The 24,186-nt window shown below is 41.8% G+C and overlaps 1 protein-coding gene across 5 annotated transcripts in view; it reads left to right on the forward strand.

Moving 5' to 3' along the window:
• Positions 1-24,186, forward strand: part of MAP3K13 (mitogen-activated protein kinase kinase kinase 13) — a 202,362-nt gene that overhangs the window by 156,560 nt on the left and 21,616 nt on the right. For all 5 annotated transcript variants that reach the window (XM_062210828.1, XM_062210836.1, XM_062210847.1 and 2 more), the window contains 4 exons: positions 2,889-3,080; positions 7,024-7,182; positions 9,815-9,973; positions 10,537-10,645. In XM_062210828.1, coding sequence (XP_062066812.1) covers positions 2,889-3,080; positions 7,024-7,182; positions 9,815-9,973; positions 10,537-10,645 — 619 coding nt within the window. The remainder of the gene's footprint in view (positions 1-2,888; positions 3,081-7,023; positions 7,183-9,814; positions 9,974-10,536; positions 10,646-24,186) is intronic.

The raw sequence follows: 24,186 nt of genomic DNA on the forward strand, positions 1-24,186 counted from the left end.
ATCCCCCTTCCCTAAACTAGAAGGAACTTCTCTCATCCCCAAGAGGGATCCTTCCTTGATAAAACTCATAAAGCTACAACTATCATATGGTAAACCTAAGTTGGAATCACATCTTCAAAGTCAAGATAGAAATCGCTGCTACAGGTAGGGAGTTTAAATCAGTGCTGAGATTGAATTTTGATTCCCAAGCCAAATCCATTCTGGCAACGAAAAGATGTATGACAGAAAGAGAAATATCCTGCCAGGATCTAAGAGACTGAAAGAAACTTTGGATTCATTTCCTTGTAAAGGGACATTCATGCAGAGGACATGGGAGACAGTGTCAGTTGCTATAGTAATTTCATCACTGGCAGTCCTATTAAGACCAAGCGGATGTGCAGCCACAATGAAATGCTATAGAGATCAGTAACAATGTTTCCAAGGGTGATAAATTTCAAAAGATAACAGGAGGATTATTTTAAACAGACAAATGAATAGAGACCCTCTTGTTTCCTTCACCGAGACAGCCATATACTGTACCCTCCTAAAGGGGACAAAAGGCCGAGGACTTTTTAAAAAATATTTTATTTTATTTATTTATTTTGAGAGATATAGTTACACAGAGAGAGGGAAAGACAGAGAGAGAGGTCTTCCATCTGCTGATTCACTCCCCTAATGGCTACAGTGGCCGGAGCTGAGCTGATCCAAAGCCAGGAGCCAAGAGCTTCTTCCAGGTCTCCCACATGGGTGCAGGAGCCCAAGCACTTGGGCCATCTTCTACTGTTTTCCCAGGCCACAGCAGAGAGCTGGATTGAAAGAGGAGCAGCCAGGACTCAAACCAGCACTCCTATGGGATGCTGGCACCACAGGCAGAAACGCCCACTACACCACAGTGTCAGCCCCAAATGAAGGATTTTTAAACTTAGATCACTGGGACATTGAGTTTGACACAGAATACTCTGATATTAGCATGGCTCTTTGGCTTCCTGAAGTGAACTAGGCTGTGTGTCCCAAAAAAGAGGGCCTTCCAGCAGCATGCCCTGGGCAACTGGAGATAGAAATGTGTCCTGGGCCGGCACTGTGGCTCACTTGGCTAATCCTCCTCCTGCAGCGCTGGCACCCCGGGTTCTAGTCCCAGTCGGGGCGCCAGTTGTTCCTCTTCCAGTCCAGCTCTCTGCTGTGGCCTGGGAGGGCAGTGGAGGATGGCCCTAAGTGCTTGGGCCCTGTACCTGCACGAGAGACCAGGAGAAGCACCTGGCTCCTGGCTTTGGATTGGCACAGCGCACCAGCCGCACCTCTCCGGCCATAGCAGCCATTCGAGGGGTGAACCAATGGAAAAAGGAAGACCTTTCTCTGTCTCTCTCTCTCTTTGTCTAACCCTGCCTATCCAAAGAAAAAGAAAAAGAAAGAAAGAAATGTGTCCTGAAGGGGTGAAGGTATGAGAAGCATTATTTTTCCTTTCTCTCTTTTGCTTCTTTCATGTTCCTCCATCTTTTTCCCACTTCACCCTTCCAACCCTCCTACCTGCCTATGCGGTTTTCAGGCTTGTTGGTCAAGTATTGCCATGCTAGTGCCAACTCTCTGTGCTCAAGATACTTGAATAGTCTTTACCTCTTCATGGGAAACAATAGTGAGACTGTGTCCCTGGCCCGTTACACCACGCTCTTGGGGCATTGTACAGTGTTGTGTTTGCTGCCATCTGTGCCATGTGTTGCTTGGCCAGTGAATCAAATTCAGAACTGTCTGGAAGATGGGAGAGCGTGATTAGATTTTAACAGGTCTGTCTTCAGATACTGATTTCTGTGCTTACAGCTTTTTTTGATGCTAGCCAGAACCATACACAGAAGGGAAAATGCAAAATAATATTATGTTCTTTTTTCCTTCCAATTTTTTTAATACTCTTTTAAGAAAACCCAACCTGACTATTCAGTGCCAAGAGAAGAAAAGGTAGCAATTAGAAATGATTATAGAACTGTTATTTATAGCTTCTAAGAAGCCTTGCAGCCTTGTAGGGCTGATGGAGTGATTGTTTCTCATTCGTCAGTCAAGAAAGATGAAAAGTACGTAGTGTTGTCCCTGCTAGACCGTTTCTATGTCTGTGTGACAAGTTAAAACACAGTGGAGCAGAATGCTGAGTATCCTCAAACAAATATTTATATTCTTCAACACATTACATTATTTATTCCCTATTCATTATTTCTCTGTTATGATCATTAAATTATCTACTTGTTTCTACTGTATGATTCTCCTCCACTGAGCTTTCCTTAAAGTCAAATCACAGAAACTTGGAAGAAAAAATTTTGTTAAAAATTAAGAAGAGAATTCTGGGTAGCCTTGAAAATGAGAGGAGAGTAACAGGATTAGCTTTGTGGCATGCGACAGGCACAAAAAGGCAGGGAAATTGCAGATGAATTATACTTCTTCATGTGCGGCTGTTGTTGCATGTCCTTAACATGATCAGTGCCTCAAGCATGGCCTCAAAAGTCTTTCCTGACCTACGGCAGCCTAAGAGGTAGGAGACGAACTGGTGGCTGGTTGAAGACTTTAACTGGGTGTCACATAGACTACTCCAGCCTACACAGACCTCAGGAGAGGGTGCTCTTTGTCCCAGACTGGAATGGTTCTGCAGAAAACCACCAGACACAGCATAGCATGCGGTATCTGGAGTGAACAAAACAGAAATCTACGTGCCTAATAGAGAAACCTGTAGACTTGGGGGAGAGGGGTGGTTTAATAATAATTCCTGTATCCATGTTAAAAAATAATTTGGATATTATTAGTTACATTATTATTACATGTATTAGCGTACCTTCATTCTATTCACATTTTCTTAAAGTTTATAAATATTCTTAAAATATAAATATGTTTGTGTGTATGTATTTATGCACATGTTTGTGTTTTCTTGAAAGGGGCGTTTGTACTCAGGCCCCATGTTACTGTATCATCATGGAATACTGTGCTCATGGCCAACTCTATGAGGTCTTGCGAGCTGGCAGGAAGATCACACCTCGACTGCTGGTAGACTGGTCCACAGGAATTGCAAGTGGAATGAATTATTTGCATCTCCATAAGATTATTCATCGTGATCTCAAATCACCAAAGTGAGTTCTGGAGCTTATTTTCCAGCTATTTTGTTTTGTTGTTGGGAAATAAGGAATTTGTATCAACCAACAGTTAAAGTTTTCCCACATTATATTATATATATATATATTCGTTTTTGTTGTTTTTTTATGGGTTGTGACAAATATACTAATATGTTTAAAAACAAGGGAAGCTGGATATGGGATATATGAGAAATCTTTGCACAACTATACCATATCTGTTTTGTAAATTTAAAACTATTCTGAAATAATAAAAAACTTCATCACTCCAAAAATTATTTATTTTCATGTACTTAAAAGGCAGAGCAATAGAGAGACAGAGAGAGCTTCCGTGTGCTGGTTGACTCCCCCAAATGCCCACAACAGCCAGAGCTGGGCTGAGTTGAGCCAAGAGCCAGGAACTCCATCTGAGTGTCTCATGTGGGTAGCAGAGTTCCAAGCACTTGAGCCATCATTTGCTCCCTTCCAGGGTACATGAGCAGAAATCTGGATAGGAAGTGGGGCAGCTAAGATTCTAGCCTGCAATCCAATAATGCATTCGGGTATCCCAAGAAATGGGTTAACCTGCTGCCACAACTCTCGCCCTCTTTTTGTTGCTTTTAAAATGTATACTTATGAAACCAAAATCATTATTATCTGAGATGTTCACTTTCCATCATCTCAGATAATGAACATCAAATTTACCCCACTGAAAGCTTGATTTATTATTTTCTTATTGTGTCCCCAACCCCAAATTTTCTAAACTTAGTTTCAAAAATACATATAACAGGATTAAAATGGATGAATAAGAAAGAGGTGAAGAGAATCTACAAGCATTCAAACATTCAAAAAGAAATGAATAAAATAAAACTTGTTTACAAAATGTATGTCATAGATTTTGTGTAGTTGTCAGAGTTGAACTACAGATTGGATTTGAGCTTCCTAAAGTCTAAGCAAAGGAGGAAACAAATATTTACAAGGTTCACAGGGGTCACAAGGGAATTAAAAACTGTTACTTAGGAGAAACAGAGGGTTTCTAGTAATCTGTTTTCAAGGAATTCCTTAGCTACCAGTAACCACTTGAAGGGGAGCATTTATTCCAGTTCCCCAAGTTGCATGAAGGAAAGAAAGAAACTGATAAAATGACACATTCCAAGGTAGCTCCTAAATTCAAATTCCTCTTTATTATTTCTCGTCATGGTTTGCCTTAGTGAGCCACAGGACTCATCTCTTTTCTTTTCTTTTCTTTTTTAAAGATTTATTTATTTTACTTGAAAGAGTTATACAGAGAGAGGAGAGGCAGAGAGAGAGAGGTCTTCCATCCAGTGGTTCACTCCCCAATTGGCTGCAATGGCTGGAGCTGCGCTGATCCAAAGCCAGGAGCCAGGATCTTCTTCTGGGTCTCCCATGGGGGTGCAGGGCCCAAGGACTTGGGCCATCTTCTACTGCTTTCCCAGGCCATAGCAGAGAGCTGGATGGGATGTGGAGCAGCCAGGACTTGAACCGGTGCCTATATAGGTTGCTGGTGCTTCAGGCCAGGGCGTTAACCCGCTGCGCCACAGCATCAGCCCCAGGTCTCATCTCTTTTCAAAAATAGATTTGCTTACTACTTCCAGGGTTTATGACTTTTTTTTTTTTTTTACAAAGCTAATTTTAATACTTTGGGGTGTGCCCCACAGGAATAAAAAAACTCTGGGGGGGGTGGGCAGCGCCGCGGCTCACTTGGTTAATCCTCTGCCTGCGGTGCCGGCATCCCATATGGGCCCCGGATTCTGTCCCGGTTGCTCCTCTTCCAGTCCAGCTCTCTGCTGTGGCCCAGGAAGGCAGTGGAGGATGGCCCAAGCACTTGGCCCTGCACCCGCATGGGAGACCAGGAGGAAGCACCTGGCTCCTGGCTTCGGATCGGTGCAGCGTGCTGGCCATGGTGGCCATTTGGGGGGTGAACCAACGGAAAAAGGAAGACCTTTCTCTCTGTCTCTCTCTCACTAACTCTATCTGTCAAAAAAACAAAACCAAATGCTAGGAAGAGGCAAGCCCCTCACCCTTAGGAGTGGTGCAGGGAGGGAGAGGCTACCTGAGGGAGAGGAAGCACACAAAGGACCTCCTGCAGGCTCGGGGCAAAGGGACCCGGGAGCACTACAGCAGGAACACCAGCATGGTAGGACTGGCTCCAGGCACACAGGCGAAGGGCAGGAAGCCACAAGGCTATTCGGCTTCCTCCTTCTCGTTTGCCTTTTTCTGCTTCTGCTGCGTGATCTCCAAGTACACCTGCGTGATCTCCAAGTACACCTGCTTGCGGCAGCAGCAGAAAGCCCGTCATCTCGCTCTCCCTTAGCCCACTCTGCTCTTCTACGTTCTTCTGGCGGGCTAGTTCACGCTGGTTACCTCACGTCACGGCGACAGCAGCGGCTCCCCAACATTTTTTAAAGATCCATTATTGTCTCTTTTTGATCCTGGCAAACACTGTGTGGGATAGATGTGTCAGTATCACTATTCTTACCATATATAACAGAAAGGAGGGCTCAGCCCAAAGTCATTGGGCTAGGACTTGAACCCAGAACTTTTGATCCCAAAACTGTATCCTACCTCATTATGTAAAGGTAAGGGATTCACAAGGAATCCTGCCTCTTACTCCATGGAAGATAGACATCAGCTCTTGAATATAAACTTCAGATTGGCCTTATTTCTCACCATCACTGTCAACAGTGCTGATTATAGTGGTTAGTCCACTGAATAACCTCCTCCTTGCTTTACTTGCAAAGTAAATGTGATTGTCTAGTGTGCATTCATTCTGTTCACATCCTTAAAACACAACCTGTTGCTTTTACCATGCACTGAGTACACTTAAAGTTCGTGAAATACTTGCCAAGGCCTCGTTGAGAAGTCTCCTTTTTAACCAATTATTCTTGTTGAGAATTAATTTGAGAAGGAAATCTTAGGATAAATCGAGTCAGTACTACTTTCCTTAACTCCTTTCATTTAAAAGCAGCATTTTTCTTAGTGGTTTGGCTAATACTGGCAAGGAATGGAAACCGATGTTTATTGAGCATGGGTGCTTTATGTATCTTATATCATTTAATTCAAAATTTAATTTAAAATGAAAATTCTTTGAGGTCATTACTTCAGGCCCATGAATCCTCTTAGAGACAGGATTTCAGAAAGGTGACATAGGCATCCATCAAGACTGGTACCCAAACCCTATCATCAGCCTGTAGTGAAACCTATGATAGTCACACAAAATAGGATGAAGTTTGCCTTATACATATGAAAAAATATTCACAGGGGCCAGCGTTGTGGCACAGCAAGTTAAGCTGCCACGTAGGATGCCCACATCCCATAACTGAGTGTTGGTTCTAGTCCTGGCTACTCTGCTTCTGATCCAGCTTGCTGCTAATGTACCTAGTAAGCTACAGATGATGGTTAAGTACTTGAGTCCTTCCTACCAGGTGGAGTTCCTGGCTCACAGTTTTGGCCTGGCCCATTCCTGGCTCTGGCAACCATCTGGGGAGTGAACCAGCAGATGCAAGATCTCTCCCTCCTTTCTCTCTCCCTTTCTCGTGTAACTTTGCCTTTCAAATAAATAAATCCATCTTTTTTAAAATCATAAACCATTTTGAAAGCTTTTTGCCTTTCTGAATTGTGGATAAGATGCTATGACTTGAATTGCCTCCATCTTACAGATGAGAAAACTGGCTTAGAAGAGTAGGTAACTTGGCAAAGATCACATAGTTAGCAGGCGGTGGAGGCAGGATAAAACCAGGTGTTAAAAGTGCACTCTGCTAAGCTTCCTCACAAATACGAATGATGCTTTTTCTAATGCATAGCTAATGCTCTGGTAATATTCGAAATTACAGGTTGAATTCTGCAAAGTAGGAGGCAGTGAGCAAAACCTTCAGTTGCCATTTAGAGTCATGGTTTTCATTAGTACTAATGATCTGGATGTTTTCTTTATTTCTTTTTAAAGTGTCTTAGTGACTCACACAGATGCAGTAAAAATTTCAGATTTTGGGACATCTAAGGAACTCAGCGATAAAAGTACCAAGATGTCCTTTGCTGGCACCGTTGCATGGATGGCGCCAGAGGTGATACGGAATGAACCTGTCTCAGAAAAAGTCGACATATGGTGAGTGACATCACTTGTGCCAGCCAGAAAGCCTTTTCCCACTTTCACCCTCTTAGCACTTTTATCCTGCAACACTTTTATTTCCCCAGAATATTCTTCAGTGTTGCTCACTTCTGGTTGATTGCAGTCTCATTATCTGAGGGACCACCCAGTATGATATTTGGTGAGAAAGAGTAGAGGGGAGTAAGGGCGAATATCCATTCAGTAGATCAGTAGTTTGGGGGGGCCTTCAGAGAATATTCAGAACCTTCTGGAAAACAAAGTTTACTCTAGATGGCCATCTAGTATAGAAGTCTTTCTGAAATGTACTGCATAATCACCACTTGTCTTGAGTAAAGTACATTAAACAACGTTTATCTGTTCTTGATGACTCATACGTGATCACACAAATCAGTAACATATTTTGCTGTCATAGAGTTCAGTGCTCTAGACTTATTTTAGGAACATAAGTAAGACCATTTGCGCTTTTATTGAACAGCCTCTATGAGCTGTGCTTTGTTTTTTAATCTTTATCAGTTTTTCCTCTGAAGTTTCTAGTCTTTACTATTAACAATTTTCTCCTGCAGTTGCTTTTTTCCCCCTTAAAGTTGGCGAGTAGTAGCTTTCAGGCTTAAAACCAAACAAATAACACATGTTAACATTGCGTGTAGGGGGGCTGGTGCTATGGCATAGCAGGTAGAGCCACCGCTTGCAGTGTCAGCATCCCATATGGGCACTGGTTCAAGTCCCGGCTGCTCCTCTTCCAATCCAGCTCTCTGCTGTGGCCTGCGAGGGCATTTTGGAGGATGGCTTATGTCCTAGGGCCCCTGCACCTGCATGGAAGACCCAGAGGAAGCTCCTGGCTCCTGACTTCAGGTCGGCTCAGCTCCAGCCATTGCAGTCATCTGGGGAGTTAACCAGCAGATGGAAGACCTCTTTCTCTCTGTCTCTCTCTGCCTCTCTGTAGCTCTGCCTTTCAAATAAATAAATAAATAAATCTTTTTTTAAAAAAATTGCATGTAGGGGCCAAGATTGTGATATAGCAGGTTAAGCCACTGTCTATAATACCACCATCCAATATGGGCACTTGTTTGAGTCCTGGCTACTCTACTTCCAATCCAGCTCCCTGTTTATGTGTCTGGGAAAGCAGCAGAAAATGGCCCAAGTCCTTGGGCCCCTGTACCCAACAAGGGAGATCCAGTGGGGTTCTAGGCTCCTGGCTTCTGGCTGGCCCAGCCCTGGCTGTTGAAGCCATCTGGAACCAGTAGATGGAAGATCTCTTTCTCTCTCTTCTATCTGCCTTTCAATAAATAAATAAATAATTTTTTTAAAAAAAATTGCATGTCAAACTAGAGTAATAGGATAACTAAGTAAATAAAAAGAAATGTGGGAACATTTGTCACTCATAAGATTATTACCAAAGTGTCCTTCCTAGGGAATATACCAATTTAAGTTCCCACCAAAATAGAGTATGAGGGTTTTCTCAGCTTCACCAACAAAATGTGTTAAACTTACGAACTTTGGCCAAGCATGTAGGTAAACAATGGTATCTTGGGTACATTTCAATTTGTATTCCTTTTATTATAAGCAAAGTTATTCATATTTTGGTATGTTCAAGAGCCAATTGTAATTTCTTAGTTGTGAGCACTCACATTCTTTGCTCAAATTTCTGGTCTTCATTCTCATTAATTAATGAATATTTTATAGAGTAATAACAATTATTATATAAAAGGTTAGCCTTTTAAAATACAAAAAAAAATGTGTTTTAAAATACAATTTGATTTATCAGTCTTTTCGTCTATGGCATCTAGGTTTCATAGTTAGAAAAGCCTTTATCACCCAGGGGTTATAATAGAAATCTCCCCTCGAAGGTTTCTTTTAGGATTTTTATTATTTCATTTATCACATTTAAATATTTGATCCATTTATAATTTATCTTGGTGTTTGGTATAGATTTAATCTGTTCCCTGTTGTCCCAACAACATTCATTGAATCAATTTTTCCCTACATCACTTCTCTCATGTAAGTGTACCCAATGTCTGTATACATTTAGTCCATTTATTGATTTATTTAAATAAAAATGATTTGAAAGTCAGAGTTGTAGAGAGAACAGGAGAGATAGAGAATGATAGAGATCTTCCGTCCACTGGTTCACTCCCTAGGTGACCACAACAGCCATGGCTGGGCCAGGCCAAAGCCAAGAGCTTCATCCAGGTCTTCCATGTTGGTGGCAAGGGCCCAAACACTTGGGCCATCTTCCACTGCTTTCCCTAGGCTATTAGCAGGGAGCTGAATTGGAAGTGGAACAGCTGGGACTCAAGCTGGCGCCTGTATGGAATGCCGGCATCACTAGCGGTGGTTTTACCCATTATACCATGAAGCCGGCCCCTATTTCTGGATTTCTGTTCCCATCCATTAGTCTGGCTGTTTATTCTGGCACCAGAATTAATTATTGAGGCCCTGTGATAATATATTTTAATATCTTGAAGTTTTGGTTACCCCTTAAAGTTTCCCTGGATGTTTCTATTTTTCTTATGACAATATTACAATTTTTAAATTAGGTGTGTGCTTCATTTGATTAAACTTAATAAATAATGGGCATAGAAACAAGTGTTTCTGAAATGTCTTGAACCTGTTCCTGGTATCACCATAGGTCTTTTGGAGTGGTGCTTTGGGAGCTGTTGACAGGGGAGATTCCTTACAAAGATGTAGATTCTTCAGCCATCATTTGGGGTGTTGGAAGCAATAGCCTGCACCTTCCAGTTCCTTCCACCTGTCCTGATGGATTCAAGATCCTTATGAAACAGACATGGTAAGAAATATGTTTCCCCTACTCTTCCCTTTACCTTCTTCCTCAAAAGTATATATAAAATTCCTCTACAACAGCAGGGAAGTCTCTAACATGTATTTGAAGAGATCACCTTGGAGTGAAGACTAGGAGCTGTAGAGTTTGAGAATTTTGGAGCTCAAATGCTAACTCTTCCCTTCTCCAACTTGTGATTTTGGGCATGTCACCCAAGAGTCAACTTTCTCATTTGTAAAATAGTGACAGCACCTATTCCTAGAGTTGTTGTATAGCAACTAATTAAAATTTATGAAGAAAAATTTTTGTATGATGTCTTGAAATAGTAGGCTTTAGTAAATGATGACTATTACTTTACCACCTAGATGGATTATCCTCCAATAGTTCACTGATTCTAGGTTTCCATTTCATCATCAGATATTATCTCATAATTACATTTTCCTTTTGCTCTTCGGTACATGAAAACTGACATATAGCCAATTTGGAGTAAATACCTTTTCTAAAAGTTCCATAGAGTATCCATCCTCCTGGACACAAGTTCCAAAACGCACAGCTGTCTTTTTCACTTCCAGGCAGAGTAAACCTCGCAATCGGCCTTCCTTTCGGCAGACGCTCATGCATTTAGATATCGCGTCCGCAGATGTCCTCGCCACCCCACAGGAAACTTACTTCAAGTCTCAGGTAAGCCAGGAAACTTCCTGCCAGGTGCTGTGGAACAGATGGACAGTTACTGGGTGAGACGAGTAACTCTTACAAAGGGGCCATTCTCCTTCCTACAACAGTTATGTAACTCTATTTATTGTGAGACAGTGATTGTGATACTTCATGTATATGACATTTGGGAGTTTTTCAAAGTGTTTAGCCTATATTGTTATCTCACTCAAAACGAACACATCAGAATGTCATCCTTATAGTAGTATCCGGTGAAATTGTTGAAGAAAAAAGGAAAAATTAATGTAAAAACTATAATGTACAAAATTTGACATAGAATTACTGCTGACCTTAATGAAAATATTACTTTCCTTGAAGTAGAAAAGTAGGAAAGCTTTCCTTGAAGTATAGAAGAGGAAAGTTTAAAACCAGAAAGCACCCATGATACAATTAGGCCTAGAGAGACTCTTTTCCCTAACTCTAAGTGTGTCACAAGTAGTTCTAAATAAAACATGATTTAATGTATGTGTTGGTCTTCGTACTGTACTAAAATCATCCCAAAACTTATAGCTTAAGACAAGAAGCATTTATTTAATTCATGATTCTGTGGGTTGGTGATTTGGGCTTGACCCTTCTCCTCCTGCTGGCTTTGACCGGCTCACGTAGGTGTCTGCAAGTCCATTGCCTGATTGGCTGGCAGGTGGTCCTGAGACAGCCTCACCCACAAGCCAGGCAATAGCCTGGTCGTTGGCTGGAGCACCTCAGCTGCCTCCACAGCCTCTTAAGCAGGCTAGCCTGAGCTTGGTCATGTCGAGTTCCCAAAATAACAGATGCAGCAAGTGAGCACCCCACAAGATACAAGTGATTGTCAAGCCTGTGTTTGCATCATGTCTGCTAATGTCCCATTGTCCAGAGCAACTCAAAGTACAACCTAGAGTCTAGAGATTGAGAAACAGTTTTCACCTGTTGACAAGAGAATCTACAACAGCACTTTGTAAGGGCACGAATCTAGAAAGGGGGAATTGTGGCTCTTAAATGAAAAGGCTTGTAAATGTCATAAGGATTGGTGGTCTAACCATCATCACTGTGAATAGGGAGTAGCAAAAAGGAGTAAGGGCCTTACCCCTCCCAGGCCCGGAAAATATCAAAAGGGTTGAAACCATGGCTTTTGATGAACCTAATTTATAACTTTGTGATTACAGATTTAACTATTGTATTACTGAATTTCTTATTTTTTTCTTTTAACTTTTTTACTGTGTTTCTAAAATGAATTTTTGTAACATGAACATCCATCTCCCCATTGACTTCTAGTATCATTTCAAACATTTGTCTTTAAAAAAGATATTTTATTACCAGTTAACTAAAAAAAGACTAAAATACAAAGAAAGTTAACTCGGGAAAAGAAAAGTGTACAGCTACATATTTTAAAGCTAATAATGAGAAAAATGTTAATAAAACAAAATAATCTGGCTCTTCCAAGTGTAAGGTAGCAGTTCTCAAAATGTGATCTGGGGACTTCCAGAGGTCCCCTAGAGCCCTTTTAAGGCTGTTTTCATGATAATATTACCTTGTCATTTACCTTTTTCATTCACATGACACAGAGTGGTGAAGTAGCTCTGATGGATAGTGAACGTTTGCTTATATGTCCCAGTGCCTAATTCTCAGTTTCAATTTCTAGTCTAATAAGTACCAGTAGAGATGTTGCCCACATAAACAAAAGCTCTTTGGGTCTAATTTTTAAGGGTGGGGAGTGGCACTGTGGCACGGCAGATTAAAGCCCCAGCCTGCAGCACCAGTATCCTGTATGAGTGCTGGTTTGAGTCCCAGCTGCTACATTTGCGATCCAGCTCCCTGCTAATGTGCCTGGGAAAGCAGTGGAGGATGACCCAAGTGCTTGGGCCCCTGAACCCAACATGGGAAATCCAAAAGAAGCTCCTGACTTCTAGCTTTGGATCGGCTCAGCTCCAGCCATTGCGGCCATTTGGGGAGCTAATCAGCAGATGGAAGACCTCTCTCTCTCTCTCTTTCTTTCTCTCTCTCTCTCTCTCTCTCTCTGTCTACCTCTCTCTATAACTCTATATCTCAAATAAACAATTAAGTAAATAAATAAATCTTTAAAAGAGAGAGAGAGTAATGGGGTTCTGAGACCAAAGTTTGGGGACCACCATTTAAAGGCATTCTCTCTATTTCTCATGGCCTCCCATCCCCCGCAGGTGATGCGTTTATCTTCCAGGAAAGTGTGTGTTGAAAGAGTACTGACCTTTGGGAAAGATTTCACCCCCTGAGAGTTAAGCATGTCCTTGGATATGCCTTACTACTGCCCTACTAGAGACTTGGAGTACTTGCTTCTCTGGTGTCTGGTAATTAGAAACACTCAGCCCATCAGACATGAGAAATATCTTCATGAAGGTACAAGGGTTTGGTTTTCTTTCCAATTTCTAAGGAATACACTCTTGTCTTATTGCCTGAAGGTTTTCTTTCTTTCTTTTTTTTTTTTTTTTTTGAGATTCAAAAAAAAATTTTTATTTATCTATTTATTTTTAAAGCATGATTTATTTAAATCAAAGACCACCTGGTGGAGTAGCCAGGATGGGGGCTCCAAACGAGGCAAAACCTGAAGGGGCTGGTGGTAGTGGGGTTTTTAAGCACAACTTTTGGGGGGGAACTGACACTCATTAGTTAGAAGGACAAAACCCATCAAAAGACCTGATTTGTAATCTTATTTGCCCTGTCTGGCTTGCTCATGATAAAGCAAAAAGCCATCAAAAGGGTGGGTTAGGTAACTTGTTTTCACAATTCAGGAGGATGAAATCGCCACTCCCTTGCTATTCTCATGATAAGATTGGAAGCTCCCAAGGAGTGGCGTAGGCACTTTTGACCTAGCTAAGGGTAACTCTTGGGGAAAACAAGCATTTTGCACCTTCAGTTTCCACCAGGACCAACCTGACTGCCTATAAACGTGCCTGACTCCACACATTCCCTTCCCCAGAAGAATGGACCCTAACTTCTGTTAGGAGATATGGGACGATGACCGTTCTGGCTTCTTCAAGCTGAGAAGGGGCAGCATAGGGAATGGCAGTCAAGACAGGGTTCCAGCAGGAGGTCACTTCTTGAGGGACACGCAGTGCCAGCAGGCAGAAACTACTTCCATTTGAGGCTTCACGTGCCTGGCCATCTCGAATTTCACAGTTTCAAGTCTGGAGAAAACGAATCTAACAAGCAGATTAAAATACACAGGGTCTAAAATAAGGGACAGAGTCATTATTAGAGGACCTAAGAAAGTTTTTATTTGTTTGTTTTTGAAAGTCAGTGTTAGAGAGATCTATCCGCTGGTTCATGCCAGCACTGGGCCAGGCTGAAGCTAAGAGCCAGGAGCTTCATCCAAGTCTCCCACATGGATGGCAGAGGCTCAAGCACTTGGTCCATCTTCTGCTGCTTTTCCCAGGCCATTAGCAGGGAGCCAGATTGGAAGTGGAGCAACTGGGACACAAATCAGCATTCATATGGGATGCCAGCGGCAGCTTTACCTGCTATGCCAAAACTCCAGACAACTTGCCCAAAGTTCTAACACAATGTTTATGATCCACAAACTTAGCTCCCACAATAACGGTGTCTTTAAACACACTTGCCACTATAGGTTTTTAGTGTTTATAAAGTGCTATGTAAGTGAAATATTTGGTTTTAGAGAAAATAAAGAAGCATAGGCAGTTGATTTCATGAGATTTCCTATGTTCTTTGATATGCATTCAGATAAATTCCCTTAGAACCAATGAAACTATTGCCTCTCTATTCAAACACATGTGGATATAAAGCCATGGCTAAGAAATCTTTCAAATGTATTCTGTTAATATTCAGAAAAGACTTAGCCCTTTTGTGAAATGAAAGAGAATGAAAGTAGTCTCTAGGAAACTTTAGGATATGACTGCAACCAGAGCTCAGAGCAAGTTTTAGTTGAGATTACTAATAAATCACAAGCCATTAAGACAGTCAGTATAACTCTGTAATTTGGGAAACCTAAAATTCTAAACAGATTTTACTGGAAGTATCAGTTCTAAAGCTAGTACATTTTCTGAGAAACTACCATGTGCTACTACGCAGGACAACTAAGCATCCACAGGCCGTAACTTCACTTGGACCAACTCATTTCTATATCAGGATACCATAGCATGACACGTTAAAATAGAAAAGTACCTTGGAGGGCAAGAATAGGAGAGGAAAAGAAGGCAAGACGAGGAAGGGCAGGAGAAAATTTGGTGCACTGGGCCTTTGTCTTAATTTGGGTTGCTATAAGAAAATACCACACACTGGGTAGATTGTAAACAACAGAAATTTATTTCTCACAGTTCTGAAGCTGAGAAGCTCAAGATCATGTCCAAGGTGCCCGCAGATTTGGTATCTGGGGAGGCCCTGAGTTCTGGTTCATAGATGATGCCTCTCACTGTGTCTTCACATAGTGGAAAAGAAAATTCCCTTGGGCCCATTTCATAAGGGCACTCACCCATTCATGAGGACACACCTTCCAAAGGCCCTCTTGCTACTACCATCACCTTGAGTGTTAAGATTTCAACATATGAGTTAGGGTAGAACACAAATATTTAGACATGGTAGCACCTTAAAAAAATTTTTTTTAATATTTCAATCCAATCTCTTCTTGCTCATGTGGCTTTTGAGAAGTCAGATACAATTCTTATCTTTAAAATTTATTTGAGAGGCAGAGAGAGACAGACAAAGCTCCCACCTGCTAGTTCACCCTAGATAGCCACCTGGCTCTTGGCCAGGTTGAAGCCAGGAGCGCAGCACTCAATCCAGGGACTGAAATCCAAGTACTCTGATACAGGATACAGACATCCCAACTGGCATCTTAACCATACACCCAGCCTAGCATCTTTTAATATTTATTCTTCCTGCATAAAATTTTACCTTCTGGGGATTGGCATTTAGTGCAGAAGTTAAAATGTCAGTTGGGATGCTCATATCCCATATCCAAGTACCTGGGTTTGAGTCTTGGCTCCACTTCTAATTCCAGCTTCCTACTAATGTGCACTCTGGAAGACAGTGGTGATAGCTCAAGCATGTGGGTCACTGCCACCCACATGGGAGACCTAGATTGAGTTCCAGGCTCCTGGCTTTGACCTGACCCAACTCTGGCTGCTACAAGCATTTGAGGAGTAAACTAGCAAATCTCTGTCTGACTGTCTCTGTCTCTGCCTTTCAAATGAAATGAAAATAAATAAAATTTAGGGGGAAATCACTTTTCCTTAAACCCAAATTTGCTATTCTTGGTAATTCCTGAAAATCTTCAAGTATTTACAATCCACTTTGTCTCTGGTCTGAAGTTGAGACTCTCTGGCTAATGATAATACAGAATTTATGAACTGGCTAGTGAAGTACTGAGAAAAACAAGAGACCTTGAGTGTAAACTCTTTCCTGTCACTACTGTGTGATCACTGGACTTCTCTGAGCTTCATCTTACTCATCTAAACAGTGATGATAATCCTGTCTTCCCTTCCTTAGGGAATTTCCACAAAGACTGCATAGTAAGATGAAAATGCAAGTACATTGTAAACTATCAAGAACTGTTCAATTGAAATATGTTATTATTCCCTCCCACAAGGCTACAAAAATTAAGCCTACTTTGAGTTTTTGCATCTGAGTAATTTTTTCTGATGAACTCCCAAAATAAATAAGACGGCAGCTAGAGAACTCTTACTGTGTTTTACTTTTTCTGTCTTTTCAGTAGGAAAGCACTGGTACCCACATGGTTTTGCTCTTTCTCTAGCAGTCTTGTCCCTGACGCCTTGCCTCATCCTGCCTGCTGACAAAATCCTCTCGGTGTCTATTATCAACGAGTAGTTCCTGGCCCCTGGTCTCCACCTTCCACCGGAGCTGTCAGCCAAGAGTCCTGCCTAGGGTCCAGCTGACTCCTTCCAAAGAGAAAATACATCTGTTCCCCTTAAACAGCCCATGAGCAAAGACACAGCATTTATAGCACAGATGACAAAGCAACCAATTTCAGTGCAATATGAGTTTCTGCCACTTTTAGTGCAATAGGATGCTGCATTCCTAGACAATCACCCTTTCTCCACTTAGGCAGTTACTGCTCCTGCTATTCAGCTAACACTTGATATGCATCTGTGGAAAACATGGTAGCCCTGTCCCTGATCCCACCTGCTGAGTGGGTTATGTGATCTGCTTCCAAGTTCTTCCACCACCCACTGCCTTTGCACCATCCAGCTTCTCCTGGAGTGCCACCATAAGCACCCGGAAGTTCAGGGCTTGAGAGTTGCACTAAGCTTATGAGCAAAGTCCTCATAAGAGAGTAGATGTGTAGGCAGAGGCTGGGCACTCATCCTAGGGAGCCAGCAGAGACAACTCACGTACCAGTTAAGAATTTGATGCTCTCTAAGGCTTTTCTGATTCAGAGGCTGTGGTTTCCCACTATGCCCCCAGCTTCCTGGTTTGCTATTCCTTAAGCTAGGCTTGAAGTGGCTCAACTTTTTGTTTTGTTTGTTTTGTTTACTTTTTTAAAACTTGTGGTAAGGGGGAATGGGCATTTGGTGTAGTGGTTAAGATGCCACTTAGGGTGCCCACACCCCATACCGGAATACCTGAGTTCAAGTCCCTGCTCCACTTCAGATTTTAGCTTCCTGTTGATGCATCCCCTGGAAGGCAGCAGGTGATGGCTCAAATACTTCACCCTGGCCACCAATGTGAGATACCCGTACTGAGTTCCTGGCTTCCAGCTTCAGCCTAGCACAGTCGCAGGCATTTGGGAAATGAACTAGCAGATGAAAGATATCTCTCTCTGCCTTTCAAATAAATAAATATTTTTTAAAAATTGTGGTAAAACATATATAGTGTGAAATTTGCCATTTTAGCCATTTCTAAGAGTACAATTCAGTAACATTAAATTACATTCACAATGTTGTGACACTATCACCACTATTTCCGAAAATTTTAATCACTCCTTTAAAAATAACTTCCCATTTCTCCTTCCTCCTAGTATCTCTATTTCTGTCTCTGAATTTATCTAGATATTTCATTTCAGTGGAATTACACGATATTTGTAGTTTGTCTCTAACTAGTTCCACTTAGCATGTTTTCATCTATACTGTGACATATGTCAGAGCTTCAGTACTATTTGGCTAAATAATATTTCATCATACATACCATATTTTGTTTTTCCATTCATCTATTGATTAAATTTTATTTTTTAAAGATTTGCTGACTGGGGCTGGCACTGTGGCATAGTGGGTAAAGCCACCATCTGCAGTGCCGTCATCCTGTATGGGCACCAGTTCAAGTCCCGGCTACTCTACTTCCAATCCAGCTCCCTGCCAATGTGCCTGGGAAAGCAGCAGAAGATGACCCAAGTCTTTCAGCCCTTGCACCCATGTGGGAGACCAGGAAGATGCTTGTGGCTCCTGACTTCAGATGGGCCCAGCTCCAGCTGTTGTAGCCATTTGGGGAGTGAATCACTGGATGGACAACGTCTCTGTCTCTCCCTCTGTGCCTCTCAAATAAATAAATCTTTTTTAAATTATCTTTATTTATTTGAGAGGCATAGGCAGAGAGAGAAAGAAAGATGTCTTTCATACTCTAGTTCACTCTCCAAATAGCTGCAATGGGCGGAGCTGGGCCAATCTGAAGCAAGGAGCCAGGAGCTTCCTCCATGCTTCCCATGTGGGTGCAGGGACCCAAGCACTTAGGCCATCTTCCACTGCTTTCCCAGGGCATAAACAGAGAGCTGGATTGGAAGAGTAGAAGCTGGGACAAGAACCAGGACATGAGCCCGTATGGGATGCTGGCACCACAGGCAGAGGTTTCAACTACTATGCCAGAGTACCAGCCCCTGATTCAATTTTATTGTAACATTCCTGTAATAGATGCAAGGTTTGAGCCTAAGAACACCTATCTACTGATTGGATAGCTGGAAGATGACAAAAGACAAAGTCCTAAATGTTATGGAGTTTCTCAGACTTCACCTGGAACATAAAGAGCATATCATTAATGGTATTAGCCCCAGGGTCACTTGATTTTTTCCTTACTTGCTTGCACAGAATTTAAGTACCTTGTTAAGTAGTTCCCTCTGCCTACCTTTCCACCACATGTACTTCTGAGGAGTCCCCAATGAGCAGTGGGGATCTTAAATTGCCTTATGTATTTTTTTGTCTTTAAGCAAATTTTATTTAATATCAATTCTTTTTTTTTCTTTTTTTAGCTTTTATTTAATAAATATAAATTTCCAAAGTACAACTTTTGGATTATAGCGGCTTTTTCCCCCCATAACCTCCCTCCCACCCGCAACCATCCCATCTGCCACTCCCTCTCCCATCCCATTCACATCAAGATTCATTTTCAATTATCTTTATATACAGAAGATCAATTTAGTATATACTAAGTAAAGATTTCAACAGTTTACACCCACACAGAAACACAGTATAAAGTACTATTTGAGTACTAGTTATACCGTTAATTCACATAGTACAACACATTAAGGACAGAGATCCTACATGGGGAGTAAGTGCACAGTGACTCCTGTTGTTGATTTAACAATTGACACTCTTATTTTTGACGTCAGTAATCACCCGAGGCTCTTGTCATGAGCTGCCAAGGCTATGGAAGCCTCTTGAGTTCGCCAACTCCGATCTTATTTAGACAAGGCCATAGTCAAAGTGGAAGTTCTCTCCTCCCTTCAGAGAAAGGTACCTCCTTCTTTGATGGCCCGTTCTTTCCGCTGGGATCTCATTCACAGAGATCTTTCATTTAGGTCATTTTTTTTTTTTTTATGACTGTCCTGCTTTCCACTGATCTGAACCAGATACAGCAGTCTCTTACCTCGCATCTGCTGGGTATCTATTGGCTAGCCATCTCTGTTTTCTATGAAAAGTCCATTGTCTCTATATCCCTAAGTCACCTCCATAGCTGCTGAGAGCTACCGTTGCCTGCTGTAATGACATCCTGGAGTTCTAAAGATCCCAAGCAGCACATTGTTCTGTGCATGCAACCAACCCTTCTTTCCCTGTTGAGTTACACTGTGTGAAGGGTGACTGGTAATGCTGGCTGCGGGCACAGTGTATTTTACAGATATTTTAGTGAAACAGTGGGAGATGCCCCTCTACTCTCATGTCGGTGGTGGTGTTAAAGGTCAAGTTCTTCCCTCGGGGGGGGGGGGGGCCTCTCTCACAGGTGCCTCTGTCCCTGCAAATTAGCCTCAGGCCTCCCACCCTCCATTTCTTTAGATATGTCTGAATCGCAGATTAAGCTCAAATTGGAACTCCTATTACATAAAGAATCTAAGTGTATGTGATGAAACTCCAAATCAACATCTACCAGGAACATGATTTCTTTGGGAGAGACACATTATTAATTAGTAACTGCTGTTTTCCCACACATCTTGTTTCCTCTTCACAGGAGGCCACTTCTTTTTTGAAATATCTACTTTTTTGTAGGTTTCAGTCTTCCGAAGATTCTCTTCAAGTTTCCCACAATCATAAACTAGATCTCAGGTTTATTTCCCCTAGAATTAAAAAAAAAAAAAAAAAAATCTGGCCTATGACAACTGACTTGTCACCACCAGAGGGAGATACTCTTTTCTTAGTCCTTTCTTTCTTCAAGTTCTGTTCTGGATCCAGCGACATACTGTTACCCAAAGAGGTTGCTTTAGACCCAACTCTGAGCCTCTACCTTCTCCTTATCTGGTCTAACAGCTCTTACTTACCATTCTGAGGTCTCTAAAGCTCAAATGTTCTCCCCACTCTATGGCTTTGATCTAGTGATTGAGACAACAGCATTACCTGGGGCTCCAGCAAACTTTCACTTATTGCTTAGATGCAAAGACCTGATGCCAAACAATGGGGTAGTACTCATACATTCTTGACCTTGGCTTTCTGATGACATTGGATGGATTTGTTGCTTAAAAATTGAGAGAGAGGTTTCTCTCTCAATTTTTAAGCAACAAATCATATATATATATGATATATATAAATCAAATATATATATCAAATACATATGATATATGTATCAGACTTCATATATATGTATATATATATAAGCAGAATGATCACTTTAAAAACAACTATAATTCTTTTATAAAAACAGATGAGGGGCTGACATTTAGCCTAACAGTTAATATGTCAGTTAAAATGCCTACATATCAGAGTGCCTGGGTTCTTGTTTTTTTTTTTTTTTTTTTGTATTTTTTAAATTTTTATTTAATGAATACATTTTTATTTTTTTTAAAGATTTATTTATTTTACTCGAAAGTCACAGTTACACAGAGAGAGAAAGAGAGAAGTCTTCATCCAATGGTTCACTTCCCAATTGGCCACAACAGCTAGAGCTGCGACAGTCTGAAGCCAGAAGCCAGGAGCTTTCTCCGGGTCTCCCATGTGGGTGCAGGGGCCCAAGGACTTGGGCCATCTTCCACTGCTTTCCCAGGCCACTGCAGAGAGCTGGACAGGAAGTGGAGTAGCCGGGACTAGAACTGGCACCCATATGGGATGCCAGCGCTTCATGCCAGGGCATTAACCCACTGCGCCACAGCACTGACCCCCTATTTTTTTAAAGATTTTATTTATTTATTTATTTATTTATTTGAGAGGTAGAGTTACAGTGAGAGGGAGAAACAGAAAGAAAGGTCTTCCTTCTGTTGGTTCACTCCCAAAATGGCCACAACGGCCTGAAACCAGGAGCTAGGTGCATCTTCCTGGTCTCCCATATCGATGCAGGGGCCCAAGCACTTGGGCCATCTTCTACTGCTTTCCCAGGCCACAGCAGAGAGCTGGATTGGAGGAGGAGCAGCCAGGATTCGAACCAGTGTCTATATGGGATGCCAGCGCCGCAGGTGGAAGATTAACCTACTGCACCACAGTGCTGACCCCCAGTGAATGCATTTTTATATAGATACAACTTTAGGAATATAGTGGTTCTTTCTCCCATAACCCCCCCAGCTCCCATCCCACCTCCCTCTACCTCTCCCATCTCCTTCATTATGGTTCATTTTTAGTATGACTTTATATACAGAGGACCAACTCCATGCTAATCGTAGACTTCAACAATTTGTATCCATGCACACACACAACATATAGAGTACAGTTTGGGAAGAGAATTTGCAGTCAATTTTCATATTACAATTCAGTATGGACAGAGGTCCTACATGGGGAGCAAGTGCACAGTGACTACTGTTGTTCCTTTAACAATTAATACTCTTTTTTTATGATGTCAGAGATCATCCAAAAGTGCCTGGGTTCTATACCTGGCTCCACTTGCTGACCTTCAGCTTCCTGTCAATGCATATCCTAGGAGCCAGCAGTGTTGGCTCAAATAATTGAGTTCCTGCCACCAATGTGAGAGTCCTCAGTTGAGTTCTGGGCTCCCACTGCTGCAGGCATTTGGGGAATGAACCAGTGGATGAGAGCTCACTCTCTCTCTCTCTTTCTCTGCCTCTCAAATAGTAAATAAAAATTTAACAACAACAATAAAATTCTGTTGAAAAAAATGAGAAACCACTAATTTGGAACAAACCTTCTACAAATTCAGTTACTTAGGAATCGTTTCTTTCATGTTTCAGAGATATGTTTTTTAATTGTGAGAACACCTAACATCAGGCCTGCTCTTCACATACGGTACTGTTAAGCACAGGCCTGACACTGGAGAGTGATCTCTAGAACTGACCCATCTTGCATAACTGAAAGTTTACATCCATCGATTAGCAATTTCCCATTCCCACTGCACACACTCCTTCAGTAAACAACATTCTACTCCTTGCATCTATGAATTTGACTATTTTACATACCTCATATAAGTGGCATTATACAGTATTTGTCCTCTGGAACTGGCTTATTCCAGAGTTAGAGTCAGAGTTACACAGAGAAAGAAGGAGAGGCAGAGAGAGAGAGAGGTCTTCCATTCACTGGTTCACTCTCCAATTGGCTGCAACCGCTGGAGCTGTGCTGATCCGAAGCCAGAAGCCAGGAGCTTCTTTTGGGTCTCCCAAATGGGTGCAGGGTCCCAAGGACTTGGGCCATCTTCTACTGCTATCCCAGGCCATAGCAGAGAGCTGGATCGGAAGAGGAGCAGCCGGGACTCAAACTGGCGCCCATATGGGATACCGGCACTGCAGGCAGAGGCTTTACTGCTACGCCACAGCACTGGCCCCAATTTCCCTCCTTCTTAAGGCTGAAATATATTCTGTAATATGGTTATACCAAGTTTTCTTTATCCATTCATCCATTGACATTCAGGTTATTTCCATGTCTTGGTTGTTATGAATAGTGCAGTGAACATGAGAGTACTAATATCTCTTTAAGATCCTGTTTTTTTTAAAGGGATTTTTTTTTTAACTTTTATTTAATGAATATAAATTTCCAAAGTACAGCTTATGGAGTACAATGGCTTCCCCCCCATAACTTCCCTCCCACCCGCAACCCTCCCCTTTCTTGCTCCCTCTTCCCTTCCATTCACATCAAGATTCATTTTCAATTCTCTTTATATACAGAAGATCAGTTCAGTATATATTAAGCAAAGATTTCAACAGTTTTCTCCCACATAGCAACACAAAGTGAAAAATACTGTTGGAGTACTAGTTATAGCATTAAATAACAGTGTACAGCACATTAAAGACAGAGATCCTACATGATTTTTTTTAATTAATTAATTTTCTATGCAGTTTCCAATTTAACACCAGGTTTTTTTTTTTTTCATTTTCAATTCTCTTTATATACAGAAGATCAATTCAGTATATACTAAGTAAAGATTTCATCAGTTTGCACCCACACAGAAACACAAAGTATAAAAATACTGTTTCAGTACTGGTTATAGCATCACTTCACATTAGACAACACATTAAGGACAGATTCCCACATGAGATGTAAGTACACAGTGACTCCTGTTGTTGATTTAACAATTTGACACTCTTGTTTATGGCGTCAGTAATCTCCCTAGGCTCTAGTCATGAGCTGCCAAGGCTATGGAAGCCTAGGATTTTTGTTTTAATTTCAAAAAGCAGAGTGACAAAGAGAGGAAGAGAGAAAAAGAGAAAGATTTTTCCATCTACTGCTTGACTTCCCAGATGCTGGCAATAGCCAAGTCTTGGCCAGGAGCTCTATCCAGTCTCCTACATGGAGCCTGGGTGGCAGGAATCTAATCACTTGGGCCATTATCTGCTGTCTTCCCAGATGCATTAGCAAGAAGCTGGATCAGAAGCAAAGTAGCCAGGCTACAAACCAGCATTCCTATATGGAGTGTGGGCATCACAGGTGGTGACCTAACCCGGTATACCACAACATCTATTCCCAAGATCCTGAATTTAGTTCTTTTACATAAAACTCAAAAAATAGGATTGTCATTGTCAACAAAACAAAGACAATAAGCATTGGCAAAGATGTGGAGAAACTGAACCGCTTGTACGCTGTTAGTAGGAATGCAAAATGGTATTAACTGACAGGGAAACAAATAAACAGAAATACTCATCCAAGGCCGGCGCCGCGGCTCACTAGGCTAATCCTCCGCCTTGCGGCGCCGGCACACCGGGTTCTAGTCCCGGTCGGGGCACCGATCCTGTCCCGGTT

This window comes from Lepus europaeus, chromosome 2, assembly GCF_033115175.1.
Source record: "Lepus europaeus isolate LE1 chromosome 2, mLepTim1.pri, whole genome shotgun sequence".
Taxonomy (NCBI): Eukaryota; Metazoa; Chordata; class Mammalia; order Lagomorpha; family Leporidae; genus Lepus; species Lepus europaeus.